The sequence below is a fragment of the Hyperolius riggenbachi genome, chromosome 4, assembly GCF_040937935.1.
Source record: "Hyperolius riggenbachi isolate aHypRig1 chromosome 4, aHypRig1.pri, whole genome shotgun sequence".
NCBI lineage: Eukaryota > Metazoa > Chordata > Amphibia > Anura > Hyperoliidae > Hyperolius > Hyperolius riggenbachi.
This window is the reverse complement of record NC_090649.1, coordinates 32,467,098-32,490,546: the sequence shown is the minus strand read 5'-3', so window position 1 is coordinate 32,490,546 and position 23,449 is coordinate 32,467,098. Positions and strand designations below refer to the sequence as shown.

General features: G+C 50.0%; 1 protein-coding gene across 1 annotated transcript in view; it reads right to left on the bottom strand.

Moving 5' to 3' along the window:
- Positions 1–23,449, bottom strand: part of GAREM2 (GRB2 associated regulator of MAPK1 subtype 2) — a 143,571-nt gene that overhangs the window by 55,206 nt on the left and 64,916 nt on the right. Inside the window, exon 2 of the mRNA XM_068278973.1 lies at positions 14,207–14,347. Within this exon, the coding sequence (XP_068135074.1) occupies positions 14,207–14,347 (141 nt within the window). The remainder of the gene's footprint in view (positions 1–14,206; positions 14,348–23,449) is intronic.

Genomic DNA, 23,449 nt, shown 5'->3' with positions numbered 1-23,449 from the left:
CTGTTGGTGAACAGAAAAAGATTTGTCATGGGAAAGGGAGTATCAGCTACTGATTGGGAAGAAGCTCAATTCTTGGTTACGGTTTCTCTTTAAGGCCTCTACCCAGATAGCATTGCTGTGTGGTGGTGATCTGGAAGTTAAGGTCTCTACCCAGAAGGCATTGCTGCCTGATAGTTTTCTTGGGTTAAGACCTCTACCCAAAAGGCATTGCTGCTTGAGAGTGTTCTTAAGTTAAGGCCTCTACCCAGAAGTCATTGCTGCCTGTGCCTGATAGTGTTCTCCCACCATGGACACCAAGAGTGCCTATTGCATATGCAGCCCCCTTCTCCATGTGCAGCAGCTCACTCCAATTTCAGACACATAACCCTCTTTTTATGCAGCCCCCCAGGTGTGATGGTCCTCTTCTGCTATATTTAGCTCCAATGGGAATCAGTCCATTTCTTCCTTGTGCTGATTTCTATTTGCACTTTCATGTATAGCAGTCCGTTTCCTCCACGTTCAGCCCCCATGGGTAACCTCTTCCATGTCCAGCTCTTCATGTTCAGAAGCCCCCCTCCCCTCCTCCTTATGTGCAGCGTACAGATCTCCTATTCCATTTGCAGCCCCATTAAGATGTGCAGAACCTCCATGTGAAGCAGCCCTCCAGGCCAAGAGCTTGGTGGACCTTGCAAGACTGGGTCCCTGGCTATACCCACCCAGGTGTACCGTACAACCTTCTCCTGCCACGACATGCAGAGTCCCTGCAGATCGCAGAGTTTAGAAGAGGCGAGCAGTGCGGAGGATAAGTCCCAGCCTGGTCCAGCTGCTGAGAAACATGGAGGAACACAGAGCCATTTATCCTAGCGTGGCGGCTTTATGAATGGAGACGGAAAGAGATGTTAACATGTTCCTCTCCGCTCCTCAGTGTGGCCAGGCCTGGATACATTTCACATTATAAATTCATGAGGGTGAATCAATGTCACAATGAGAGACTCATTAAACCTCGACTCAATGGAGATGATCTCAGAGGCCTTAAAATATCAGCACAACGACGACAACGCCATCCGAGCTAAGTGTTCTGAGGGGGAAACTGATGATTCCACATTACTGATATCAGAGAGTGGCCTCGTCTTACCCCGTACTGTGGTTTTGTGGTCAGCGTGGCAGCTGGATACGGCCTGAAAGCTAAACTGTATCCGTCTCCAACCAAAACTGACCCAAGGTGATGAAAGGCAAAGAATTGTCTTTCCCTGGTCATTTCCTCAATGTTCTAGTCCAGCTTAAGAAAACATCTTCATCCAAAAAACCCTGATACTACCAAAATTTCCACTGATGGTCTATTGATAATGTCCATGTTGTTCTCTGTAGAAGGGGCCATAGTGCCAGTCGCCTACACTTCTGGTGTTTTCCTTGTAGGAGGGGCCATAGGGCCAAGCACCCACACTCCCAGTGTTTCCTGTAGGAGGGGCCTTAGTGCCATTTACCAACACTCCCGGTGTTCCCTGTAGGAGGGGCCATAGTGTCAATTATCCAAACTCCCAGTGTTCCCTGTGAGAGGCGCCAAATTTCCAATCAACCACACTCCCGGTGTTCCCTGTAGGAGGGGCCATAGTGCCAATCACCCCTTCTTCCGGGGTTTCCTGTTGGAGGGCCCATATTTCATAGAACCAATCCCTCACCCTCCTGTTGTTCCCTGTAGGGGGAGCCATGGTGTATAGTGCCAAACACCCACCCACCCTCCTGTTCCTTGTAGGAGGAGCCATAGTGCCAATCACCCCTTCTTCCAGGGTTTCCTGTTGGAGGGCCCATATTTCATAGAACCAATCCCTCACCCTCCTGTTGTTCCCTGTAGGAGGAGCCATGGTGCATAGTGCCAAACACCCACCCTCCTGTTGTTTCCTGTAGGAATAGCCATGGTGAACATTGCCAAACACCCACCCTCTTGTTGTTCCTTGTAGGAGGAGCCATGGCACATAATATCAAACACCCAACATTTATTGTTTCTTGTAGGTGGGGCTTTAGCGCTACTAGTCAGGTCATCTCGGCGCCAGGCAGTGCCTGATTTGGGCACCGCCATAGGCCATAATATTAAATACGGCTATAGTGGCACAGACCGGATTACGTTAAAATTACTGTAATTTGGGTCGGACCCCCGAGTTACACGTCCAAAGGAAGCAATCAGTAGGGGAATATATTTAATATATTCCTAAGATTATCTAGCCCAAGGCGAGGCATTTTTTGGCTTCTCTCTGCACCCAGATTAAACGTGGCTGGAACATACGGACGGTTAGAAGACATTGAAGGGGTTAGAGGGGAAAAAAATAATGGAATAGGCCTTTAAATGTTCTCAGGTCATGGGGGAAAAATACACCTAAAATTATGACCCAGACCTGTGATGAAATTGAAACGTTCACCCGCCCACTTCTTTCACCAGCTGTCAGCTCTTATTAATCTCATGAAAGTTGGACAAGTATAGTATTCTTATAAATTAGCGCCTCAGTAGCAGAGGACTAATGATCCGTTAGCAGTTAATGAGGAATGTTTGGTTCCTACTGCATAAAAGGCAGGAAGTTCAGCATCACTTTGCCGTGACGATAGTCGCCATGGCGATAATCAGCCAAGGATATTGATAGATGGCGTGTGATAGTGTGATCAAGCCATTAGTCACTGCGGATGTGGTGAGATATAATTAGCGTGTTTATGACGATGGGAGGATTTCATCACCGCTTCCTCTGGTGATTGTGGGCTGGCGGTAGTGATAACGAGGGCCTCAGACGTTTCTTGGATTGGGTGTCAAATGGCCGAGGGAGGAATCTCAAATACAAACCCAGATAGTAATGTGACATCGGTAAATGTGTGCCGACACGACTGCTGGATCAGAATATTTCTTGTGCATTTTCGAGAGGCGTGATCTTCCAGAACAGTTTCTAATGAGTTTATGCCAGGCCTGGGCAAACTTTGCGCAGCACGGGCCTCATTCTGAGAACCGCGGGCTGCATTCCTGCATCACATCGCCATGGCAACAGGGCATCACGTGACACGTGTCACATGCTGGCAGCCAGTGTGTACTACGCTTCCACATCGCCCAACGGCAGATGTCATGTGATGCCCTTTTGCCATGGAGACACCGTGCTGGAATCGGCGAGCAGATGGATTTTAACCCCTGCTAATCACCCGCTCACAACTCTGCAGGGAGGGAGTGAGGAGACAGAGGAATCCGGCCCGCCGATACGTACAGTACAAGCGGGCCGTGGTTTGCCCAGCGCTGGTTTAGGCCCATTTTACGCGGAGGGCAGTGAATCCGCCACCCATCACCTGCTCCTGTTCACCGGCAAGGGACTTGCTAGCGTTCACCATGGGTGGCGGAGAGGCGTTTGTCGTGGTGGAGTTACAAATACCGCCACATGACTGTATTAACCCGTTAGCAGCCAATTTATTTAGAGGCCTGCAACTGTTCCAGGCCAATTTATTTTAGCACATTTTTCTTCCTATTTGTTACATTTCCCAGCTTCTAATTAGTACTGCTGTAATGTGTATTTATGGCCACATGTCACTAGGGGGCAGTGTGAGGCAATAACAGAGGACTTTTGCTTTCCTTTTCTATATCTTCTATATTATAGAGAGAGATCAAAGCATTCCAAGAATTTACAAACACGACAAGTCAAAAGCAGATCACTTATCTCATACAAGATAACTCTGTGGAAGCTGCTAATGGGTTAAATTGCAGCTGGAAAGTGCCAGTACTGCCAGATGGGGGGGGCTGAACCATCCAGCAATGGTGTGAAAGAGGGCTTAGAGACCCATTTCTGTTGGTGAAGGCGGGGCGCTGCATCTGGGAGACTCACTCTTACTAGTGTTGTTGGTCTTCAACTTCGGGACATCGAATTTAGAACATCTGAATGCATCCGAACACTTCAGCAGCATTCAGCACCGAAGAAGCGGACGGGGCCAGGGGGAGGTCACTTGCTTGTGCTTCACAATACGTTTCATGTAACTCCGAGTCTTCTTCCTTCCAAAGCCAGGAGGAGTAAATATCAGAGTCACCTGGAATATGTGGTGAAGTGTAAGTTAGTGAATTCCACCTGCCAACAGAAATTTTTGGATTCCCTACTGGGCCAACCTACTGGGCCCCCTCACTCCTCTGTCCCACATGGTAAATCCCAATGTTTGACAGCCTGATCACACTAAGGCTTATGTGTCCATGTTCAGTTCATGAAGACTGTAACTGCGCATGTTCAGAATGCTCCCTGCTATGGGAACATTATGGAGGAGGAGCACAGGCAGCCCAGAACAGCGCATGCACAGTGCCCCGCAATCCAGCGTGTGGCCACACTGCCTCTGAAGACGCTGTAAAGCGAAACGGACGTTAGGCGGGCCGTTACCACCACCACCATGCCCCACAACCTCATCTGACCACAACGGGTATGTGCAAAATATCTGATGATATGCAACAATAACTTTTAGCAATTTGGAAGAGCCGTTAGAAATAAAGTTCTTTTTATACCAATGATGCAGTGCCGGATCCTTATACCGGAATTCTTACTTGTTGATTTAACTCCTACATGTGCCTCCCAACAGCTCTCACCATGTTAATGGGCACTTGGGCAGCAAGAAGGAAAGACACAGACTGTAGCTGGGCCTGTGTGTGGCACTGGTTGCCGGGCCCCATATTCACTCGGGCCCCACACAGTAGTCCCCCCTGTGGTGCCCTGAAGGTGGCTCTGTCCACCTTACCCTGTCCGCTTGTTCAGTGCTGAATGGTACTAAAGTAGGATGTTTGGGTGAATTCAAATGTTCTGAATTGTTGCTGAATGGTGCTGAATTGTTCAGGTGGATCTGGAATGACGTTCAGAATTTGCACACTATTAAATTGCTATAATGGTTACATATCTAAAATAACAAATATTAGTAATCCAATACAGAGAGAGGGAGGGACTCTTGTACAAAGCAGGCAGTTTAGGCAGCCACTAGTGCCGGGCGCTTGGGCCCCGCCATAGACGCCTATTGAGATATTGGCAATGAGTGATAATTTGAGCACCCGCGGTGCCCAATAAAGAGTGGGCACTGGTACAGTACCTGCTATTCGGTTGCCAAAATTTAACCTCAATGTCGATATTTCAATAGGCGCCTACTATGTTGGTGCCCCAGAAATTGGTTTTTTTTCTTGTGGTGGGATTGGCGACGATTGGTGAAGGTTAAGTGTGTGGAGGGGCTTAGGGTCAAGCATTAGGTAGGAAGTTGTGAATGGGGGTTTAGGGTTAGGCGTTAGTTTGTGCGTGGGGGGGGATATTTGGGGTTGTAACAAAAGGCATGTACATGTGTCAATTCCCCTTCGTGATCATTACCTTGCCGCGGTGAAGGGGCTTGCGTATCACAATGAAGCAATGACTGCCGGCTATATGAGTGTCTATGGGGAGGGGGGGGCACACCAAAGATAATAAGGTCGTTGGTTCATTGTGGTCAGACCAAATTTGATCAGCTGGACAGTCATTGTTGTTCTATCATTGAGCTACCACAGCCCGGCGACCACATGGGCTTGAAAACCGCCACGGCCTGCACTCTTGCCATGGTGCGCACCAGTCCAGCACGGCCGTCACTACGCAAACAGCTGTTTGCGGTGCGTTACACAGTGAGTTTGGTGTGTCAGTGTGAAGCAGAACTCTAATTACACTCCCTGATTGATGTATACACATGCAAGGTTTTTTTCAGCACTTTAGGCCTGCAATTTAGCATTCAATGTGATTTCTGCCCTTAAAACGCTGCTTTGCGTCAAATCAAGATTTTTCCCCGGGACTTTTGGTGTATATCCCACTCCTCCATGCAAAAACTCAGATGTTAGACCCCTTGAAACATCTTTTCCATCACTTTTGTGGCCAGCATAAGTGTTTCTAGTTTTCAAAGTTCGCCTCCTCATTGAAGTCTATTGCGGTTCGCGGAAGTTTGCGCGAACCGAACTTTTGCGGAAGTTCGTGTTCCCGGTTCGTGAACCGAAAATTGGAGGTTCGGGCCATCTCTAGTGAGAGTAGGCTTAGGTTTAGCCATAGTAAAATATCGGTATTTACTATCGGTATCACTGGGCACCCAAATTTCCATGCACCTTTTTTCGACAGAAGCCCCTTGTAATGTTTTGCACAGAAAACCCTTAAATGATAATTATAGCAAAATCCACCCCATGTTGCTCCCTGTCCTGCAGGGGCCCATAGCTGAAATGGGGCCCCCTAACTTCACTCTACTACCTCACTCTCTCGGATAAAAGGGTCCAGCCTTCAGATCAGGTGTTACTGTGGCTACACTTGTTATGGGTGTGACAATAATGATCAGGGCCAGGCCGAGGCAGAGGGCTCCAGCCTCAGGGAACAGTGTAGGAGGGGCTATTGGGGGCGGGCCGAGGCAGAGGTGAGAGAGGCTCCAGCCTCTTAGTCTAATAGCAATCAGTGTGTGACGGCTGGGGTGGGAGTGATGGAGGGGTGCACTTTGGTGTCTCAGCCTTGGGTGCTGAAGGACCTTGTCCCGGCTCTGATTATGATGTCCACACTTGTTTTGTGACCCTTACAGGAGGGGCCCATAAACATTTCCCCATGCACCAGATAAATGAGGACCATCACAGAATTTAGTGCCCCCTACATGCATGATAATAATAACTCATCCAATCTAGAGGGGCATGACAGGGACAATACAAGATGGAGTGAGCATGGATGCGAAGATAACTTTATTGGCAACAATGGCCGGAGAGCATGTACAGATTTATTGCTGGATCCCAGTCAGCTCTGTTTCTCCAGCACGAGGTCCTCCCGGAGCGAATGTTAGCGGCAGTAATATGATTTTTATTATGTCGCAGCTGGAAGATGTAATTATTGCAGGCGTGCGCTGACTGCCGGAGGAAAGGTTGTAATTAATATGTCACGGCGAGCGGGAGGTTCCTGCAGAAGACAAAGCTTTTGTCACTGTGTGGTTTTCCCATCTAATGAATCAGAAAAGAGCTGAACGCGGTGATCACGATCTGCCGCCTCAGCTATTAATGTCAGCAAGCCAACGACAAGGTCAGATGAGAGTCACCGGAGCGAGCAGAGAGCCGGGTACGTCCGGTCCTCAGCCCTCCATACACATGAGACGGTGGTCAGATGAGAGTCACCGGAGCGAGCGGAGAGCCGGATACGTCCGGTCCTCAGCCCTCCATACACATGAGACGGTGGTCAGATGAGAGTCACCGGAGCGAGCGGAGAGCCGGGTACGTCCGGTCCTCAGCCCTCCATACACATGAGGCGGTGGTCAGATGAGAGTCACCGGAGCGAGCAGAGAGCCGGGTACGTCCGGTCCTCAGCCCTCCATACACATGAGACGGTGGTCAGGTGAGAGTCACCAGAGCGAGCGGAGAGCCGGGTACATCCGGTCCTCAGCCCTCCATACACATGAGACGGTGGTCAGATGAGAGTCACTGGAGCGAGCAGAGAGCCGGATACGTCCGGTCCTCTGCCCTCCATACACATGAGACGGTGGTTAGATGAGAGCCACCGGAGCGAGCAGAGAGCCGGATACGTCCGGTCCTCAGCCCTCCATACACATGAGACGGTGATCAGATGAGAGTCACCGGAGCGAGCAGAGAGCCGGGTACGTCCGGTCCTCAGCCCTCCATACACATGAGACGGTGGTCAGATGAGAGTCACCGGAGCGAGCAGAGAGCCGGGTACGTCCAGTCCTCAGCCCTCCATACACATGAGACGGTGGTCAGATGAGAGTCACCGGAGGGAGCGGAGAGCCGGGTACGTCCAGTCCTCAGCCCTCCATACACATGAGACGGTGGTCAGATGAGAGTCACTGGAGCGAGCAGAGAGCCGGGTACGTCCAGTCCTCAGCCCTCCATACACATGAGACGGTGGTCAGATGAGAGTCACTGGAGCGAGCGGAGAGCCGGGTACGTCCAGTCCTCAGCCCTCCATACACATGAGACGGTGGTCAGATGAGAGTCACTGGAGCGAGCAGAGAGCCGGGTACGTCCAGTCCTCAGCCCTCCATACACATGAGACGGTGGTCAGATGAGAGTCACTGGAGCGAGCGGAGAGCCGGGTACGTCCGGTCCTCATCCCTCCATACACATGAGACGGTGGTCAGATGAGAGTCACCGGAGCGAGCAGAGAGCCGGGTACGTCCGGACCTCAGCCCTCCATACACATGAGACGGTGGTCAGATGACAGTCACCGGAGCGAGCGGAGAGCCGGGTACGTCCGGTCCTCAGCCCTCCATACACATGAGATGGTGGTCAGATGAGAGTCACTGGAGCGAGCGGAGAGCCGGGTACATCCGGTCCTCAGCCCTCCATACACATGAGACGGTGGTCAGATGAGAGTCACCGGAGCGAGCGGAGAGCTGGGTACGTCCGGTCCTCAGCCCTCCATACACATGAGACGGTGGTCAGGTGAGAGTCACCGGAGCGAGCAGAGAGACGGATACGTCCGGTCCTCAGCCCTCCATACACATGAGACGGTGGTCAGATGAGAGTCACCGGAGCGAGCAGAGAGCCGGCTACGTCCGGTCCTCAGCACTCCATACACATGAGACGGTGGTCAGATGAGAGTCACCAGAGCGAGCAGAGAGCCGGCTACGTCCGGTCCTCAGCACTCCATACACATGAGACGGTGGTCAGATGAGAGTCACCGGAGCGAGCAGAGAGCCGGGTACGTCCAGTCCTCAGCCCTCCATACACATGAGACGGTGGTCAGATGAGAGTCACCGGAGCGAGCAGAGAGCCGGGTACGTCCGGTCCTCAGCCCTCCATACACATGAGATGGTGGTCAGATGAGAGTCAGCGGAGCGAGCAGAGAGCCGGGTACGTCCGGTCCTCAGCCCTCCATACACATGAGATGGTGGTCAGATGAGAGTCACCGGAGCGAGCAGAGAGCCGGGTACGTCTAGTACTCAGCCCTCCATACACATGAGACGGTGGTCAGATGAGAGTCACCGGAGCGAGCAGAGAGCCGGGTACGTCCAGTACTCAGCCCTCCATACACATGAGACAGTGTTCAGATGAGAGTCACCGGAGCGAGCAGAGAGCCGGGTATGTCCGGTCCTCAGCCCTCCATACACATGAGATGGTGGTCAGATGAGAGTCACCGGAGCGAGCAGAGAGCCGGGTACGTCTGGTCCTCAGCCCTCCATACACATGAGATGGTGGTCAGATGAGAGTCACCGGAGCGAACAGAGAGCCGGGTACGTCCGGTCCTCATCCCTCCATACACATGAGACGGTGGTCAGATGAGAGTCACCGGAGCGCGCGGAGAGCCGGGTACGTCCGGTCCTCAGCCCTCCATACACATGAGACGGGGGTCAGATGAGAGTCACTGGAGCGAGCAGAGAGCCGGGTACGTCCGGTCCTCAGCCCTTCATACACATGAGACGGTGATCAGATGAGGGTCACCGGAGTGAGCGGAGAGCCGGGTACGTCCGGTCCTCAGCCCTCCATACACATGAGACGGTGGTCAGATGAGAGTCACCGGAGCGAGCAGAGAGCCGGGTTCGTCCGGTCCTCAGCCCTCCATACACATAAGATGGTGGACAGATGAGAGTCACCGGAGCGAGCAGAGAGCCGGGTACGTCCGGTCCTCATCCCTCCATACACATGAGACGGTGGTCAGATGAGAGTCACCGGAGCGCGCGGAGAGCCGGGTACGTCCGGTCCTCAGCCCTCCATACACATGAGATGGTGGTCAGATGAGAGTCACCGGAGCGAGCAGAGAGCCGGGTACGTCCGGTCCTCAGCCCTCCATACACATGAGACGGTGGTCAGATGAGAGTCACCGGAGCGAGCAGAGAGCCGGGTACGTCCGGTCCTCAGCCCTCCATACACATGAGATGGTGGTCAGATGAGAGTCACCGGAGCGAGTAGAGAGCCGGGTACGTCCGGTCCTCAGCCCTCCATACACATGAGACGGTGGTCAGATGAGAGTCACTGGAGCGAGCGGAGAGCCGGGTACGTCCAGTCCTCAGCCCTCCATACACATGAGACGGTGGTCAGATGAGAGTCACCGGAGCGCGCGGAGAGCTGGGTACGTCCGGTCCTCATCCCTCCATACACATGAGACGGGGGTCAGATGAGAGTCACTGGAGCGAGCAGAGAGCCGGGTACGTCCAGTCCTCAGCCCTCCATACACATGAGATGGTGGTCAGATGAGAGTCACTGGAGCGAGCGGAGAGCCGGGTACGTCCAGTCCTCAGCCCTCCATACACATGAGACGGTGGTCAGATGAGAGTCACCGGAGCGCGCGGAGAGCTGGGTACGTCCGGTCCTCATCCCTCCATACACATGAGACGGGGGTCAGATGAGAGTCACCAGAGCGAGCGGAGAGCCGGCTACGTCCGGTCCTCAGCCCTCCATACACATGAGACGGTGGTCAGATGAGTCACCGGAGCCAGCGTAGAGCCGGGTACGTCCGGTCCTCAGCCCTCCATACACATGAGACGGTGGTCAGATGAGAGTCACTGGAGAGAGCGGAGAGCTGGGTACGTCCGGTCCTCAGCCCTCCATACACATGAGACGGTGGTCAGATGAAAGTCACCGGAGCGAGCGGAGAGCCGGCTACGTCCGGTCCTCAGCCCTCCATACACATGAGACGGTGGTCAGATGAGTCACCGGAGCCAGCGTAGAGCCGGGTACGTCCGGTCCTCAGCCCATCATACACATGAGACGGTGGTCAGATGAGAGTCACTGGAGAGAGCGGAGAGCTGGGTACGTCCGGTCCTCAGCCCTCCATACACATGAGACGGTGGTCAGATGAGAGTCACCGGAGCGAGCGGAGAGCCGGGTACGTCCGGTCCTCAGCCCTCCATACACATGAGATGGTGGTTAGATGAGAGTCACTGGAGAGAGCGGAAAGCTGGGTACGTCCGGTCCTCAGCCCTCCATACACATGAGACGGTGATCAGATGAGAGTCACCAGAGTGAGCAGAGAGCCGTGTACGTCCGGTCCTCAGCCCTCCATACACATGGGACGGTGGTCAGATGAGAGTCACCAGAGCGAGCAGAGAGCCGGGTAGTTCTGGTCCTCAGCCCTCCATACACATGGGACGGTGGTCAGATGAGAGTCACCAGAGCGAGCAGAGAGCCGGGTAGTTCCGGTCCTCAGCCCTCCATACACATGGGACGGTGATCAGATGAGAGTCACCAGAGTGAGCAGAGAGCTGTGTACGTCCGGTCCTCAGCCCTCCATACACATGGGACGGTGGTCAGATGAGAGTCACCAGAGCGAGCAGAGAGCCGGATAGTTCCGGTCCTCAGCCCTCCATACACATGAGACGGTGGTCAGGTGAGAGTCACCAGAGCGAGCGGAGAGCCGGGTACGTCCAGTCCTCAGCCCTCCATACACATGAGACGGTGGTCAGATGAGAGTCACCGGAGCGAGCAGAGAGCCGGGTACGTCCGGTCCTCAGCCCTCCATACACGAGACGGTGGTCAGATGAGAGTCACTGGAGAGAGCGGAGAGCCGGGTACGTCCGGTCCTCAGCCCTCCATACACATGAGATGGTGATCAGATGAGTCACCGGAGCCAGCGGAGAGTCGGGTACGTCCGGTCCTCAGCCCTCCATACACATGAGACGGTGATCAGATGAGAGTCACCAGAGTGAGCAGAGAGCCGGGTACGTCCGGTCCTCAGCCCTCCATACACATGAGATGGTGATCAGATGAGTCACCAGAGCGAGCAGAGAGCCGGGTACGTCCGGTCCTCAGCCCTCCATACACATGGGACGGTGATCAGATGAGTCACCGGAGCCAGCGGAGAGTCGGGTACGTCTGGTCCTCAGCCCTCCATACACATGAGACGGTGATCAGATGAGAGTCACCAGAGTGAGCAGAGAGCCGGGTACGTCCGGTCCTCAGCCCTCCATACACATGAGACGGTGATCAGATGAGAGTCACCGGAGCGAGCAGAGAGCCGGATACGTCCGGTCCTCAGCCCTCCATACACATGAGACGGTGGTCAGATGAGTCACCGGAGCGAGCAGAGAGCCGGGTACATCCGGTCCTCAGCACTCCATACACATGAGACGGTGGTCAGGTGAGAGTCACCAGAGCGAGCGGAGAGCCGGGTACATCCGGTCCTCAGCCCTCCATACACATGAGACGGTGATCAGATGAGTCACCGGAGCCAGCGGAGAGTCGGGTACGTCCGGTCCTCAGCCCTCCATACACATGAGACGGTGGTCAGATGAGAGTCCCCGGAGCGAGCGGAGAGCCGGGTACGTCCGGTCCTCAGCCCTCCATACACATGAGACGGTGATCAGATGAGTCACCGGAGCCAGCGGAGAGTCGGGTACGTCCGGTCCTCAGCCCTCCATACACATGAGACGGTGGTCAGATGAGAGTCACCGGAGCGAGCGGAGAGCCGGGTACGTCCGGTCCTCAGCCCTCCATACACATGAGACGGTGATCAGATGAGTCACCGGAGCCAGCGGAGAGTCGGGTACGTCCGGTCCTCAGCCCTCCATACACATGAGACGGTGGTCAGATGAGAGTCACCGGAGCGAGCGGAGAGACGGATACGTCCGGTCCTCAGCCCTCCATACACATGAGACGGTGGTCAGATGAGAGTCACCGGAGCGAGCAGAGAGCCGGGTACGTCCTTGTCCTCAGCCCTCCATACACATGAGATGGTGATCAAATGAACCAGACCGGACCCTCGCCCAAGGGATGCCAGTCAGCATAGAGCTGGGCCAGGAAGCAGGGATGTATATACCTCTCTGGTCACTCTCCTATTCATACTTCACCCCTGTCTGAAGGATATGTACTGTCAGCAGTCACAGCATACCTCCCAACTGTCCTGTTTTCAGAGAGACAGTCCCTCTTTTGGAATCAAATCTCCCTGTTCCTCTTTCTCCCTCATTTGTCCCTCTTTCAGATCTGTGTTAATACATGTATTTTTCTACTTAAAATTGTGTTTAGTTGACTCTAAACTTTATTCTCATCCATTAAATTGATGTATTTTTTACTTTCAAAGGTTATTTTGAATTAAAACTAATAATGATAGAAATACACATATTTTGGTTATGAATTGTGGTATGTGTAACTAGTTGTGTGGCTGGGCGTGGCTAGAGATGTGGCAGGGGCGTGTCCTAAATTGTCCCTTTCTCTTTAAGCAGAACTGAAATATGATTTAAAAAAAGACTTTCCCTTACTTGGGGCTTCTGCCTCCTCCAGCCCCACTGTGCCCACGCTGTCTCTGTCCCCCGCAGCGGCTCAGTTTCTTGACCGCCAACTTACAAGTCGATGGCCACTGCACCTGCACGGCCCCAGCCACACGTGTTTTCATTTGCGCCCCCAGCCGCTTGGAAGGTTCTGCGCAATGCAGTATGAACAAACCTTCTACTGTGCCTGCGCAGGATGCTCCCGGCGAGAGGAACGCGAATGAGGACGCACGCAGTCAGGGCCGCGCAGGTGCAGTGGACGAGGATTTGCGGTCAAGAAACAGGGCCGCGGCGGGGGACCGGAGAATCAGTCAGAGACGGCGCGGGCACAGGGGGGCTGCAGGAGGCAGAAGCCCCAGGTAAATGAAAGTCTTTTTTTAACCATATTTCAATTCCGCTTTAAAGGACACCCGAAGCGAAAATAAACTAATGAAACAAATGATTGTATTTATCTTCCTTCTCCTAAAAATGACTTAAGATATTCCATATTCCAACTATTGACCCTTTTTATCTCTTTCCTGCTTTCAGAAGCCATTTTCTGCTAGGAAAGTGTTTTATAGTTGGAATTTCTTATCAGTGAGGGTCACACTGTAGTCACTTCCTGTCTGAGTCAGGACTGAGCATACCTGATATATACACTTAGCATACACTTGCACGCCTGATATTTAACTCTTTCAGGCAGAGAAAGAAAAAAAAAAGGAACACTGCATAGTTATTTGTGTGCTAGGCACTGTACATACACATGTCTATCTCATCATGTCACACCTCACTTCGGATATCCTTTAACTCAAAAAGTTGGGAGGTAAGTTTTTTGCTCGTGATTTTTTGTGGCATGCATGACAAGGGTTGTGGTGGGGGCGTGGTTAGAGGTGTGGCAGGGGCGTTTCTTAAAGGTGTACCTCCTTCTTATCTCAAAATGTTGTTACTGTAGATATGACGTTCATGCAGGACTTCTGCTATTGATGTAGACAGATGTATGGAACAGCAGAACCCGGTAATATATATATTTTTATCTCAGAGGCACATTGATTAATTGATTATATTATAAGAGTACCTGGATACTGGAGCGGGATGTCTATCTTGGGCCCGATGACGTAGTGCCCCTCCTCCAGGCTGTGGGCGGTCACTGTCGTCCACTGGCGGCAGGAATGGATGAGGATGACGTCTTGGTCACTGACCCCCTCAACGTATTCCCCTGCGAGACAGCAATATTCACCGTCACTTCACACTCATTACAGTAGAAGAACTCTGGTATTAAAAATAATAATATACCACATTTCTTTACATAAGCCAGTTTGTGACTTAAATAGAACCTGTAACAAAAAAAAAAGTTCCCCGGGGAGTACTCACCTCGTAAGGGGGAAGCCTCAGGGTCCCAATGAGACCTCCCCCTCCCCTGTAGCTGCAGGCAATCCAGCGCTGGCTCCCCCGAAGAGTCATGGAATCCTCCCTCGACAAGCCTGACAAGCGCTGATTTATTTACCTTCCCGGTTCCAGCGGGGGCGCTGTTGTGGCTCTCAGCACGGAGAGAGGCGGAAATAGCCGATCTGTCGGGTCCACTCTACTGCGCAGGCGCAGGAGACTTGCGCAGTAGAGCAGCCCGACAGCGATCGGCTATTTCCGCCTCTCTCCGAGTGGAGAGCCGATACTGCGCCTGCGCTGGAACCGGGAAGGTAAATATTTACATCCCCGCTGTTCGGGGAGCTTTATCGCCACCGCCGTGGGACACAGGAGGATGGGGGAAGCCTCAATAGGATCTGGAGGCTTCCCTCACCCCAGGTGAGTATCCCCCAGGGGAGGTTTTTAAAGTTACAGGTTTTCTTTAAAGAGAAACCGTAACCAAGAATTGAACGTCATCCCAATCAGTAGCTGATACCCCCTTTCCCATGAGAAATCTGTTCCTTTTCACAAACGGATCATCAGGGCGCTCTGTACAACTGATATTGCGGTGAAACCTCTCCCACAGTGTGATGTCAGGACCATGGTGCTGACATCACACTGTGGGAGCCTTGCTGCATTGTGGGAAATAACAGCTGTTTACAGCTATTTCTAACTGCCAAAAAAGCAAGCGGCAGCTACTTCCAGTGACATCACCTGCCAGCAGTAAAAATGTCACCACGTGGTAAATGTCAGAATGTAAATCAGGGAGAAGAAAGATTTTACAATGAGCAAACACTGACTAAATCATTTATACATAATTATTGTAAAAATGAAGCACTTGTTTTATTACATAATTTTCACTGGAGTTCCTCTTTAAAGGACACCTTAAATGAGACTGGGGCTATAAAGGCCATATTTTTTCCTTTTAAGCAATGCACATTTCCTGGCTGTCCTGCTGATCCTCTCTCTTAAGCCACTACACAGGTAAACACTTTCAATTATGATTGGCCAATCACTGACCAATTTTAAAACCTCCATGTAGTAGGAGGGCCAACAGATTTTGAACACTATAAACAGATTGTGTAAGTACGCTCTTGTTATACATGGAAGTGGCAAAATTGGCAAATCAGTGGCCAATAAAAATTGTATGTGTGTAAATTCCTTAACCACTTCAATCTAGACAGTATATCTATGCCCCGTGGGAGGACTGTTACCGTTCCAAGGGTGTAGATATACGTCTCCCGCCGCAATAGCTGCGGTGCACGCTCCCGCTCGCTCCCATGCGCACTCTCATTCACTGATTTAAGTTGCTGTGATCAGGGATCACCGGCATTAATGAGATGCCGGTGGTCATTAATAAAAGTGAAAGTAAAGCATCCACGTGTTACTTCTTGTACCGAGTGTATGCAGTAAACAGTACACAGCAGGAATAAAGTGGTGGGGGACATCTAGTGGCCGAATAGTAAAATTACACCTAAATACATTCCATTAAATAAAAATACATAAAATACCCCATTAATTAACCCCTTATCTATCCATAGTTACCAAACTAAAACACTTGTCTAAAAAAAGTGACATTTAAAAAGAAATACATGCATAGTTACCATGGGGACTGAACTTTTTAAATATGTATGTCATGAGGGTATATTACTGTTATTTTTGCAAAAAAGGGCTTGTAATTAGTGATGGAAGAAAAACAGAAAAAATACACTATTATTTCCAAATAAAATATTGTCGCCATACATTGGGAAAGGGATATCATTTAAACAGTGTAATAACTGGGACAAATGGGCAAATAATGCTGTTACTAGAAAATATTTTAAAACTATATTGGCTGAAAACTGAGAAATAATGATTTTTTTTTGTATTCTTCTCATTAAAATGCATTTAGAATAAAATAATTCTTTGCAAAATGTACCACCCAAAGAAAGCCTAATTGGTTGCGAAAACAACAAGTTATAGATCATTTTGTTGTGATAAGTGGTGGTAAAGTTATTGACAAATGAAAGGGAGGAGCTCTGAAATGTGAGGTCCATAAAGGGGAAAAACTGCCCTCCCAGTAATGTTCAGCCTAGGTTCACTAGCTATATAGAATTAGGGCCATTTTCCACTAGCAAGCGCGATCGCAAGCACAAATCACCTGCGTTTGCAATCACGCAAGCTCCTTTTTCCACTGTCCGCATTCCGCTGTACAGCGATCAGGAATGTAACGCAATCGCGGCGAGAATCGCGCTGGATGGCGATCTTGTTTTGGCGAAAAACGAATCGCGATCGAAGCGCCATAGTGGAAAATGAGCACCGCGATTTACATGTTATCGCGGTGCTCTAGCGATTAAAAAAATGGCTGCGATCCGCTTTTTGAATCGGATCACAGCCAGTGGAAAAGGGCCCTTATCCCCTCCCCCCTCCCCCCAGTAATTCTCAATAATCAACATTGCGCAGTGATGTCAGGGTGAGTAAATCAGTGAAAGATTTTACAATGGGCAAACACTGGCTACATAATTTACAAAGTAATATTGTAAAATGTAAGCAATTTTCTTCATTACGTTATTTTTGCTACAGTTCCTCTTTAAATTTGCATAGTTTGATGCGAAAGAGTGAACGCCCTTAAAGGGGAACTGTAGTGAGAGGTATATGGAGGCTGCCATGTTTATTTCCTTTTAAGCAATACCAGTTGCCTGACAGCCCTGCTGATCCTCTGCCCCTAATACTATTAGCCATAGCCCCTGAACAAGCATGCAGCAGATTGGGTGTTTCTGACATTATTGTCAGATCTGACAAGACTAGCTGCATGCTTGTTTCTGGTGTTATTCAGATACTACTGCAGAGAAATAGACCAGCAGGGCTGCCAGGCAACTGGTATTGATTAAAAGGAAATAAATATGGCAGCCTCCGTATACCTCTTACTTCAGTTCCCCTTTAATCGCAAGTCATGCCCTAGTCATAACCCGAGCTGCCCGGTATCAGATGTGCAGTTACAGGACGTTATGGTAACACAATCTGGCCTGTGCAGCTCACAGCTTTGCTTGTTTAATCAGCAGAAAGCCCCCCCTCCCCCCATCACCCCCCTGCAGGATAATCCAGACAGACTTTGTTCAGCTCCCACTTAGTGCCCTGAGGTGACGGAATGCAGAGCTTCCCAGCCTGATATAAAGAAAGCGGAGAGATTCCCTCCCTGGACAGAAGTTTAATCAAGATTGCCGACACTCCAGCGCCTGGCAACGGCTCCCCGGGACCCCCCAATGTTATTCCAAGCCCCGATTCTTCCCCCATTCCTTCACAAAACTGGCATTTCCCAAACCCAACTCCTTGCCAGGCAGGCTGTCGGTACATCACTGCTCTGAGCCTCATTATATCCCTATCAGCGCTGGATCCGTTTCAAGTTCAACCACAACTAGTTCAACCAGTTCTGACGTTGATTAAGCAAATCTAAAGCGCAAAAACTTGATATAATGATATTGTTTGTAGAGTCTCCTATTTTTATTTTCAGTTATTTAGTTGTGGTTGTTTTTTTGTTAATAACATTGCATCATACTGTCACAGTTGCTGTTTTAATACCACACTCTGTCTTTTAAGTTATAAAACAAAGCAGAAATAATGACCCTTTGAACTTTCCTGAAGTAAAACCTTGTCTCAAGCCTTTCTCTCACTGGTCCTTGGCTGTTTAAAGGAACTCTATTGCGGAAAAAAAAGTAGGCAGTTAAAGAGACTCTGAAGCGAGTCAAAATCAATGCTTTTATTAATGTTAAGCACTATAGCTAGTGCTAAAACGCCACATCCCCGCGGCAAAACAAGGGGTTTATACCCCCCAAATCCCCCGGGCTACATGCGGGGAGCGCTTTCTGATTGAGGCAGAGCTTAGGGCTGTAGCTCTGCCTCTCGTCGCATCAATCCACACTGATTGCCGCCTTTCCTCTTCACTGAGAGGGGGGGGGGAGAGGCGGAGATCCGCGGGCAGATTGAAGCGCATGGAGGCAGAGCTGCAGCTCAAAGCTCTGCCTCCCCGGGCAGCAAAATCCACGACCAAGGAAGTTGTGGATTTGGTCTTGATTAGGGGGGTATAAACCCCTCGTTTTGCCGTGGGGATGCGGTGTTTTAGCACTAGCTATAGACTCTGAAGCAAGTCAAAATCCAAGCTTTTCACTTTTATGACAGAACCAACAGGTTTTGGGCCAGTCCATCTCCTCATGGGGGATACTCAGGGTTTTCTTTGTTTTCAACAGCATTGCCTGAACAGCAGTTGCTAAGTCTAACTGACAAAACAGTGTGCAAGTAAGTAGGGAGGCTGGCTGGTATCTTATTATTTTGGCAGTTAAACTGCTGCTCAGGAAATGCTGTTGAAAACAAAGAAAGTTGGTTCTGTCAGATTTTAACTGCCTACTTTTGTCACAATAGTGGTCCTTTAGAGGGACTCCAAACACCTCTCTTTAAGGCCTCTTGCACACTGCAAGCAATTCAGATTCAGATTCCGCTTTTTAATCTGTTTTTACTTCCGATTCAGATTTGCAGTTTGCTCCTTGCACACTGCAAATCTGAATCTGAATCGGAGGTAAAAACTGATTAAAAAGCGGAATCTGAATCTGATTTGTTTGCAGTGTGCAAGAGGCCTAAGCCAGACCACTTCCAACAAACTTGTGCTATGACCCCTCTGGTGGAGCCTTTTGCAATGGCCATGCGTGTCACTTCCTCTTCCTGCTTCACTCAGTGATGCACTTCTCTAACAGAGAAGACAGGGGTGACCCGGAAGTTATAACATAGCCAAGATGGCAGCTGCGATGTTTAAATTGAACGAAAACTATTTGGTGTAGAACGGCGATTCTGGCATCAAATGAAAGAAGAGAGCACAAGCTACAGAGAGGTATGCTTTAAGTACTTTGCAGTACTGGTTGGAGTCTTAAAGAGACACTGTAAAACCAAAAACGTCTCCTGGGGAGTACTCACCTCGGGAGGGGGAAGCCTCCGGATCCTAATTGCGGCTGCCATCTTGGCTATGTTATAACTTCTGGGTCACCCCTGTCTTCTCTGTTAGAGAAGTGCATCACTGAATGAAGCAGGAAGAGGAAGTGACACGCATGGCCATTGCAAAAGGCTCCTCCGTTACAGATTTTCTTCAAAGGCATGCCCATGAGAGGTGCTCGGAGTCCCTTTAAAGGATACCTTAGCCTAAGAGCAAATTTAAAAATGGGGGAAGCAGGCATTCTTAGTGGGCATTCCCCAGGCCCACCACTCCCCCCCCCCCCTGTTCTCCTGCAGTACCCTCTGTTACTCTGTGCCAATCCACCTAAGCTACTCCCTGGTCTAATCACGCGGCCGTCAGTGCTCTGTACATATGCACTACATAGTTGTGACGTAGTGCGTATGTGCAGATCGCTCCCAGCTGCGGGCGCACAACCAAGGACACGTGTCGCCAGGCAGCGCCTGCGCAGTCTTTACTGACCCTCCCGACATGGAAGTAGCTTCGGAGGGCCGGTACACAGTAACAGAGGGCACCAAAGGAGAACGGAGGGAGCGGTGGGCATGACGAGAGCCAACTACACATGCCAGCTCCCCTTGTTTTTAAATTGGCTTTTGAGCTAAGATATCCTTTAAGTGCTTCATAAAACAGGACTATATTACATCCAGTGGGTCAAATAGCTCAGAGAAGCTCCTTTGCATAGATAACAAAAGTTTTTTTTAACTATTCTTGTACTGGAAAACAATATAATACTCCTTTATTTGCTACTAATGTTCTTAGCTGTACTACACATAGAATTCCTACAATTCAATCTCCTAAATTTAAATTTCACTTCAGGTTTTCTTGAAATTCTGTCTCTCGCTGCAACTCCGGTATCCCAGGACCCCCTCTGTTTCAGATGCTGACCTCGCCTGGTCAGACTCTACTGCGCCCACGCAAGCGCCGCTGTCAATCACGCTCACGTGGTCTTGAGTGTTCTGCACAGGCGCAGAACTACAGTGCAGGCCGGGCAGAGGCGAGAGAGGCTCCAGCCTCAGGGCACAGTGTAGGAGGGGGCGCAGGGCGGGACCGAGGCAAGAGAGGCTCCAGCCTCAGGGTGCAGTGTAGGAGGGGAGCACAAATCACTGAGCTATCATTCCCCTATTGTGTTTGTAATAATAAGAAAAGGGGATACATGGCAGTGACTGCAAGCCATATAACTAGAGATTATGGTGTTGGGGGCCCTGGGGTGCCTCTTAGTCTAATAGCAATTAGTGTGTGATGCTGGGGTGGGAGGGATGGAGGGGCGCACTTTGGTGTCTCAGCCTTGGGTGCTGGAGGACCTTGTCCCAGCTCTGCCTGCACAGAATACTCAGGACCACACGAGCTCGATTGAGAGCAGCGCTTGCGCAGAGGCAATAGAGGCCGACCTGTCGAGGTCAGCATCTGAAACGGAAGGGATCCAGCACACCGGAGCTGCAGCGTAGGGGAAATAGCGGCTGCCAGGGGCTGGAGGAAGCCCCAGATAAGTAGATCTCATTGTTTTTTTTTGCTGCTCGGATGTTTGCTTTGAGAAAGGGAATAAAGATGGCCGCCTCCGTATCCCTCTCGGCCTAGTTTTCTGTTGATGCTTCTCATGTGGTGATGATGATTCACAAGCTATCAGGCTGGAGACATCTGATCAGTTCCCCGGTGATATATAGACAAGGCCGGGATACTTCTGATGGAAGGAATTACTTCCTGAGCTCATTAAACCTCAGACTCCTGTCTGTACAAAGAAAGCTTTGAATGATTTGTTCCCATTAAGGAGAATCAGCCACAAATACGCGCTTGTTGTAATAATCCTCTGATTGAGAAGTTTTACCTGCCCAGGATGACTGACTCTCCTGTTATTTATAGGGATCCTGGAGTGGAGTATGGATCCAAGTATATGAACCCACTACGACAGTACCAGAGAGGGGTGTGGGGGCACATGGCAGCCTAATATTGTAGTACTGTGTGTTACTGTGCAAATATCAGGTGTTTGTGATTCTTAAAACTGTTTTTTTCTTCTTTGTTTAGTAAGAAGCTGTGATGGCTGAGGCACAAGCAGGGCGGAGCTTCAATAGAGGCAAAGGGGCAATTGCCCCAGGGTCCCGAAGCTTGTAGGGCCCTCAAGGTGCCTCCTTCTCCCCTTAACTTAACTGTGCTCTCTGGGGCCTTACAATGTCTTTGGCTGAGTATCATCTCACCTGTCTCAGTGAATTGCAGGGCCCCAGGGGATTAAGTTGGGGGGTGATTTGGGGAGGTGCAGCTGGTTCAAGGTCCCTGGGGGGAGACAGAAGGGCCCCAATGCTGTTTTTTTTGGTCATGGGGGTGTCTGCTGCCCCCCCCCCCCCCCAAGTTAATTTTGCCTAGGAGCCCCATTGACACTAGAACCGGCCCTGGGCACCAGCAAGTTTCACACTAATGGAGAAACGGGCCATCATGAAGTTTTTGTTTCTCAAGTCAAGACACTGAGATGTCACAAACATTGGATGAAACGTTTCCTTCCTAAAGCCCTGTCAGAGCCTGGATATCTTGTTTCAAGACTGGGCACATTGACATTAAAAATGCGCCCTGCAGTATACCCCGCCCCCCCCCCTTCCGAACTCAACTGACCCGGCAACCTGCAATGCTGTCCATGAGCTGATTATTGAGGAACAATGAATTACCACAGAAAGATAGCCCAGATACTGGACATCTCACGGGAGCATGTTGGCTTTGTTATCACCAATATGTCGAAATGTTTGAACAGTAATCAGAAGAAGTAATGAGTTGAAGCATCAAAAGCCATGTTGGCCCATTTTGAAGCTGCACCAGGTTTTTTGACTAGGTTAGTGACTGGGAATGAAACCTGGCTTCCCATCTATGATCCTGAAACCAAGGAACAGTCAAAGAAATGGCGCCACAGTGGGTGCCCGCGGCCAAACAAGTTCCGTAACCCAGAAATCAACCATAAAAGTCATTGTGTCTGTTTTCTGGGACAAAGATGGTATACTGTTGACGGACTATCTACCTTAGGGTTCCAGTATTGCCGGGACAGTATTCTGCTAACCTCTAGGACCAGCTAAAGGAGGCAATTAAAAGATGGAAAGTTGACCAAAGGGATTCTTTTCTTGCAGGACAATGCACAATGCACCTCCAACATTATGGGCTTGATTCACAAAGCGGTGCTAACCTACTTAGCACGTCTAAAGTCTTTAGACGTGCTAACCAGGGTGCTAAGTAGGTTAGCACCGGATTTCTCAATCAGATCGCGCGCTAACAGTTAGCACAGCTTTGTGAATCAAGCCCTATGGCTGCCAAATTGAGTACTCTGGGTTTACGATTGGCCCACCATCCCCCAACTCACCTGACCTCGCCCCTTTGAACTATTATCTGTTTCTCAACTTAAAGAAACACCTGAAGAGCAACGTTTTGAGGACCTTTCTGACTCCAAACGTGCTGGTTTGAGGGGTAATCAAAGGACTTTTATTTAAACGTCCTGGAAAAAGAAAAACATTGTACCAAATGCATGGGGCTCAGGGGGAAATAAGTATAAATAATAATAATAAACAGTTTAATTATAGTATGAATAATACAGGACAATGGTCTGAAGCTCGGTACACACTTTCAACTATGACTGGCCAATCACTGACCAATTTTACCAACTCCATGTAGTATGAAGGTTTACCTACACAATCTGCTAATAGTAGTCAATATCTGTTGACCCTTATACTATATGGGGGTGGTAAAATTGGTCAGTGATTGGCTAACCATAATTGAAAGTGTGTACTTTAGGCTTAAGTAGTAATAGTAGTAGTAATAATAATAATAATAATTTCAGGAAATGTGACATATAGGAGTCTGATATATCTAATGGCTTTTAGATTTTTTTTCCCCCCTGTTTTTATTGCTATTATTTTCTTTTTGTAGAGCCTGAGTTGTAACAGAATAGCATGTTGTAAAGAAGGCCGGTTTCCT